The sequence below is a fragment of the Grammomys surdaster genome, unplaced genomic scaffold, assembly GCF_004785775.1.
Source record: "Grammomys surdaster isolate TR1022 unplaced genomic scaffold, NIH_TR_1.0 138, whole genome shotgun sequence".
NCBI classification, from domain to species: Eukaryota; Metazoa; Chordata; class Mammalia; order Rodentia; family Muridae; genus Grammomys; species Grammomys surdaster.
In genome coordinates this window covers 33,626-39,725 of record NW_021604596.1, presented here as the reverse complement: position 1 = coordinate 39,725, position 6,100 = coordinate 33,626, and the positions used below count along the sequence as shown (strand labels likewise).

The 6,100-nt window shown below is 37.0% G+C and overlaps 1 protein-coding gene across 1 annotated transcript; it reads left to right on the top strand.

Annotated features, from left to right (window-relative positions):
• Window positions 1-355: 355 nt before the first annotated feature.
• LOC114617771 (olfactory receptor 7G2-like) lies at window positions 356-1,321 on the top strand. Its single transcript, XM_028763405.1, has one exon. It carries the CDS (start codon window positions 356-358, stop codon window positions 1,319-1,321), a length of 966 nt encoding a protein of 321 aa, XP_028619238.1.
• The last annotated feature ends 4,779 nt before the right edge of the window (window positions 1,322-6,100 follow it).

Sequence of the window (6,100 nt, the reverse complement as noted above, 5' to 3'; positions counted from 1 at the left end):
AGATAGCTTGCTCTGGGTTCTCCTGTCTTGTCTTCTCAGGCTAGAATTACAGACAGACCTATGTGCCCAGATGGCAATTCTAATGGTTAGAATATTAGTCCCTATGCTTGTGTCGCATGTAATTACCACAATGAACTATCTCTGTGCCGTAATTTAATTATATTCTTGTACTTATGTTAAGCCAAAGATTTGTGAACTATAATAAATGCTACAGACTATTGTATACTTAACATAAGAAATTAATAGTTTTATGGTTCTGGAGATTAAAGGCCAAAATCATGATGTCTAGAGAGGTAGCTATCTAATGATATTGCAATATTGCAGATGTTCATATTGTTTTTTCTTTTTCCACTCCATGTTTTCTATCAGATTCACCATGAACATGAAATCTGTAAACCAAACAGTTGTGTCAGGATTCATTCTCCTGGGACTCACAGATGATACCAAGCTGCAACTTACCATCTTCAGTTTATTTCTTTCCATGTACCTTATAACAGTCCTAGGAAACTTGCTGATAATTCTGGCCACCAGCTCTGACTCCCATCTCCACACCCCCATGTACTTCTTTCTCTCTGGTCTTTCTTTTAATGACATCTTTTTAGTCACATGCACAATTCCAAAGATGCTGGTGAATATACAAACAGAAAACCAGAACATCACTTATGGAGGATGTCTGACTCAGGTCTGCTTTGTCTTGATGTCTGTTGGCATGGAGAATTGTCTTCTTGCAGCAATGGCCTATGACCGCTATGTTGCTATTTGCCACCCACTTAGGTATAGGATCATAATGAACCCCTGTCTTTGTATCCTAATGGTAGCACTTTCTATAATAGGGAGCATGACAAATGCCCTGGTCAATGGTTTAATGGTATTACACCTATCCTTCTGCACAGAGCTCATAATCCCACATTTCTTCTGTGAACTTACACAGATTACTAAACTTGCCTGCTCTAACACTCTTATTGATAACATACTCATATACATTTCATCGTGCATATTTGGTGGTGTTCCGCTCTCTGGCATCATTTTGTCTTATAGTCAAATTGCAACCACTGTCTTGAGAATGTCATCATCAGAAGGAAGATATAAAGCATTTTCCACTTGTGGGTCTCACCTGTCAGTTGTTTTCTTATTTTATGGAACCGGTTTTGGAGTCTATATCAGCTCAACAATTACAGAATCATCCAGGAAGAGTGCTGTGGCTTCAGTGCTGTATTCAGTAGTCCCTCAAATGATAAATCCCTTTATCTATAGTCTGAGGAACAGAGATATGAAAGAAGCCTTGAAGAAACTCATCAGTAGGGTATTATTTCCTCTATGATGCATCATTTCTTTTTGGCTATAATTTCTTAAGTAAGCCAAGGAAACATAGTTGTTTCTTAACCAGAATATAAAATACTTTTATTACTTTGATTATTCATTCACTTTACTTCCCAATCACACAATCACTCTCCACATCTACCATCCTACTTCTGAGAGGGTAGAACTCCTCCCTTTGGTATCCCTCTGCATTGAACATCAAATTTCTGAAGAGTAGGCACATCCGCTCCCCCATGTACTTCGTTCCTCTTCTACTGAAGCCTGACAAAGCAGCACAGCTAGAAGAACATATAACATAGAGAGGCAACAGGTTTTGAGCTCCAGTTGATCAGGATCCACATAAAGACAGTGCAGCAATCTGCTACCCATAAGTAGGGAGGCCTAATTCCAGCCTGTTTATGCTCTTTTGTTGGTCACTCAGTCTCTGAGAGCCCCATGAATCCAGGTTAGTTGACTCGGTTGGTCTTCCTGTGGAGTTCCTAACCCATTCAGCGACTGTATTCTTTTTTACATTCTTCCATAAGAGTCCCTAAGCTGCTTTCACTGTTTTGCTGTGGGTGTTTGCATTTGTCTAGCTGCTGGGTAGAGCCTCTCAGAAGACAGCCATGCTACACTCCTATCTGCAAACATATTAGAATATCACTAATAGTGTTAGGGAATGGTGCTTGATCATGGGATGGGTCTTAAGCTGGGCCTGTTGTTGGTTGGTCATTTCCTCAAGCTTGGCTCTATCCCCCATCCCAACATTTCTTTTAGACAGGATAAAATTTGTTTCGAAGGCTTTGTGGGTGTGTTTGTTTCCCTATCACTCCACTCATGTTCCTGCATGGTTATAGGCTGTGGCCTTTTCAGGATCTATATGCCCAATGATGTGAATCACTGCTAAAGTTACTCCCAATGATTCTTGTGTGCCTCTGTTATCCCAGGTCTTTGTCACCTCCTGGAGTTGCCTTCCACCTCCCCAGCACTCTCAGTTGCAAATTTTCATCAATTCTCATGGCTGTGTGGCCATCTTTCTTGTCCCTCTCCATACCTGATCCTGAACCCTACCATTTTCCTACCATCCCCTCTCCCACCTGGTTCTCTCCCTCTATCTGTGTTCTATCATTATTTCAGTCACCATTTTAAGTGTGATACAAGCATCCTCCCTTGTACCATCCTTCTTTTAACTTCTTTGGGTCTGTGGAATGTAACATGGATATCCTGTATATTATTACTTATAACTTCTTATACATAAATCCATACCATGCTTGTTATTTTGAGTCTGGGTTCTCTCAGGTTGATATTTTCAAGATCCATCCACTTGTCTGTCAAATTTATAATGTCTTTCTTTTTAATAGGTGAATAGTATTTCACTTATTAATAGTATTTTTAAAAATCTATTCTTTAGTTGAGGGACATCTTGGTTATTTCCACTTTCTGACTAATATGAATAAAAGTGCTGTGAACCTAGTTGTACAAGTGTCCTTGTGGGATGGTGGAACATCTTTTGGGTGGGAGTATACCTGGGAATGGTATAGCTGGCTCTTGAGGTAGACCTATTTCCAGTTTTCAGAGACATCATACATTTGATTTCAAAAGTTGTTTTTCAAGTTTGTGCTCTCACCAGCAATGGAGAAATGGTCTCCTTGCTCCACTTCCTTGCCAGAATATGCTATCATCTGAGGATTTTTTTCTTATCTTAGCCATTCAATCAGGTGTAAGGTAAAATCTAACAGTTGTCTAGATTTTCATTTTCTTGATGACTAAGGACACCCGAATTGTCTTTAATTGGGTTATTTCTTGAGTTCTTCATAAAACTGGAATATAAGCCTTCTGTCACATGCAAGGTTGGTAAAAATCTTTTTCCAATCTCTGGCTGCTGTTTTGTTTTTTACAGTGTCATTTGCCTTACAGAAGTTTTTCACTTTCATGGTGTCCTATTTCTCAATTGTTGATCTTAGAGCTTGAGTCATTGCTGTTTCCAATTTTGTGTAGTACAGGCTTTTGAAGTAAGATCTAATTATTCTCTGAATTGTCCAATTATCTGTTGTTCTGTCTCTCTTTTCATTTATGATTTTGTTTATTTGGATACTATTTCTTAGTTTTGGTAAGGGTTTCTCTGTCTTGTTAATTTTCTCAAAGAACTATCTTTTGGTTTAGTTGATTCTGTATATTATTTTCTTTATTTCTAACTGATTGATATCAGCCATTTTGATTATTTGCTGACTTGTACTCCTCTTCAGTGCTTCAGTGGGCTTGCTTCTTTTGTCTAGAGCTTTTAGGTGTACTTTGAAATTGCTGGTATGAGAAGTTTCTAATTTCTTTATGGGGCACTTAATGTTATATATGTTATAATGTTATCTTAATGTTTTCTCTTAGCTCTACTTTCATTGTGTCCCATAACTCTGAGTATGTTGTTCCTTCATTTTCATTGAATTCTAAAAATTCTTTAATTTTTTTTTGTTTGTTTGTTTCTTTCCTTACTCAGAGGTCACTAAGGAGAGAGTTCTTCAATTTCCATGAGCTTATAGCTTTCTGGTGTTTCTGTTGTTCTGGCAGTCCAGCTTTAATTCAGGGTAAGATACAAGGCATTATTTCATTTTTTTATATCTTTTGAATCTTGCCTCGTGACCAGTTATATGGTCAAATTTTAGAAAAGGATTCATATTGTGCTGTGAAGAACTCATACACTTTTGTTTTAGTGAACTATTCCATAGATTTCTGTTAGATCCATTTGGTTCATAATATATGTTAGTTTCATTATTTCTATATTTAGTTTCTGTCTGGATGACATGTCAGTTGGTAAGTGTGGGGTTTTGATATTAATGTGTTAGGTTAAATGTATAATTTAAGCTTTGGCAATGTTTGTTTTACAAATATGTGTACCCTTGGGTTTGGGGCATAGAATTGGGTTCAGAATTGAAATATCATTTTGGTTATTCTTTTCATTTGATGAGTATGAATTGTCCTTCCCTGTTTCTTTTCACTAATTTTAGTTGAAAGGTTATTTTATTAGAAATTAGAATGGCTACTCCAGCTTGCTTCTTGCGTCCATTTACTTGTCAAACATTTTGCAGCTCTTACTCTGAAGTAATTTCTACCTTTCTTGCTCAGATATGTTTCTTTATGTAGCAGAGTGAAAGAGCTTGTTTCTCATGCATTCTGTTAGCTTGTGTCTTTTTTGTAGAGAATTGAGTCCACTGATGTTCAGAGGTATTAATAACTGGAGGTTGTTTAATATGTTTTTTGATGTTTGTGATGTTATTAGGTCCTTCTGTTTGTGTATGGTTCCCTTGTTCTTGGTAGCATGGTATTACTTATTTTCCACTTTTCCTCCCTGAATAGTTATACCTTTTGGATCAGTGCTTCTTTGTTTACTAATTTCTATAGGGCCAGATTTATGAATAGATATTTTATGATATTTGGATTTTTCTTGATTTTTTTTATTTTGCCCATTCTTTATGGTTGAGAGTTTTACTAAGTATAGTAGTTGCTATATAGTATATGGTTGTTATCTTAGGCTTTTTGAAAGTTGCAGTATATGTGTCCAGGCCAATCTAGTTTTTAGAATCTCTGATGAAGATTGGGTGTAATTCTGATAGGTCTTTACTTTGTATGTTACCTGATCTTTCACCTTGCTGCTTTTAACATTCTTTCTTTGTTCTGTATATTTTGTGTTTTTATTATTATGTTGTGGTAGAATGTTCTTTTAGTCCAACCTAATTGGTGTTTTGTAAGCTTCTTGTATGTTTATAGGCATCTCTTTCTTTAGATTGTAAAAGTTTTCGTCTATGGTTTTGTTGAGAATATTTTCTGGACCTTGGAGCTGTTGCTTGACACCTTCTTCTATTCCTATTATTCTTATGTTAGGTCTTTTCAAGTTATCCCAGATTTCATGGATGGTTTGTGGCAGGAATTTTTTTAGAATAACATTTTCTTTGACTGATGTATCAATGCCTTTATTCTATCTCTTATGCCTGAATTCTCTTTTTCATCTTTTGTTCCTTTTTTCTTTGGTAGGTTCACCATCACCAGGATTCATTAAGTTTATGTTTACTTTATTGTTTCTATTTCCATTTGCAGGTCTCAAATAGTTTTGTTTATTTCTTTCACCTATTTAATTGTATTTTCCTGTATTTCTTTAAGAGATCTATTTCTTTCCTATGTAAACACTTGTACATGTTGGATTTTATTTCCCTGTATTTCTTTAAAGGATTTATTCCTTTCCTCTTTCAAGGCTTCTATCATCTCTATATGATTGAATTTAAGGTCTTTTTCTTGAATTTCAGTTATGTTAGGATAACCAGGGCTTTTGGTAGTAGGGTAACTGCTCTGAAAATGTCCTATTGCCCTGGCTTTTGCTGACTGTGTTCTTTCTTCAGCTAGTAGCCACATGGATAGCTTGGTTCCTGGATGCTTCTGTTGTGTAAGTATTGGGGCTTAACCTTGATGATCCTAGTGTAACAGGCTTCTTTCAGGCATCATTGGGCTGTATGTGTTTGGGTCAGCAGGTCTGACGAAGGTAGGCAGAGAGATAATGGAAAATGGGGTGCAAAAGGGAAAACAGACTGCTCTGGCAGCTTAGGGTGCCCCAGTGTACTCAGTGGATAGAGAAGATAAATCAAAGAATGTACTCTTAACCTATGTGGTTCAGGATCTGCAGGTCTGATAAAGATGAGTGGAAAGTTGGCAGGGAATGGAGGTCAGCAGGGCATAGCAGACTGTTTCTGGAAGCTTGGGGTAGAAAAGAGGACCCAACAGGCAGAGAAAATGGTTAGTGACAGGGAATCTAACATGT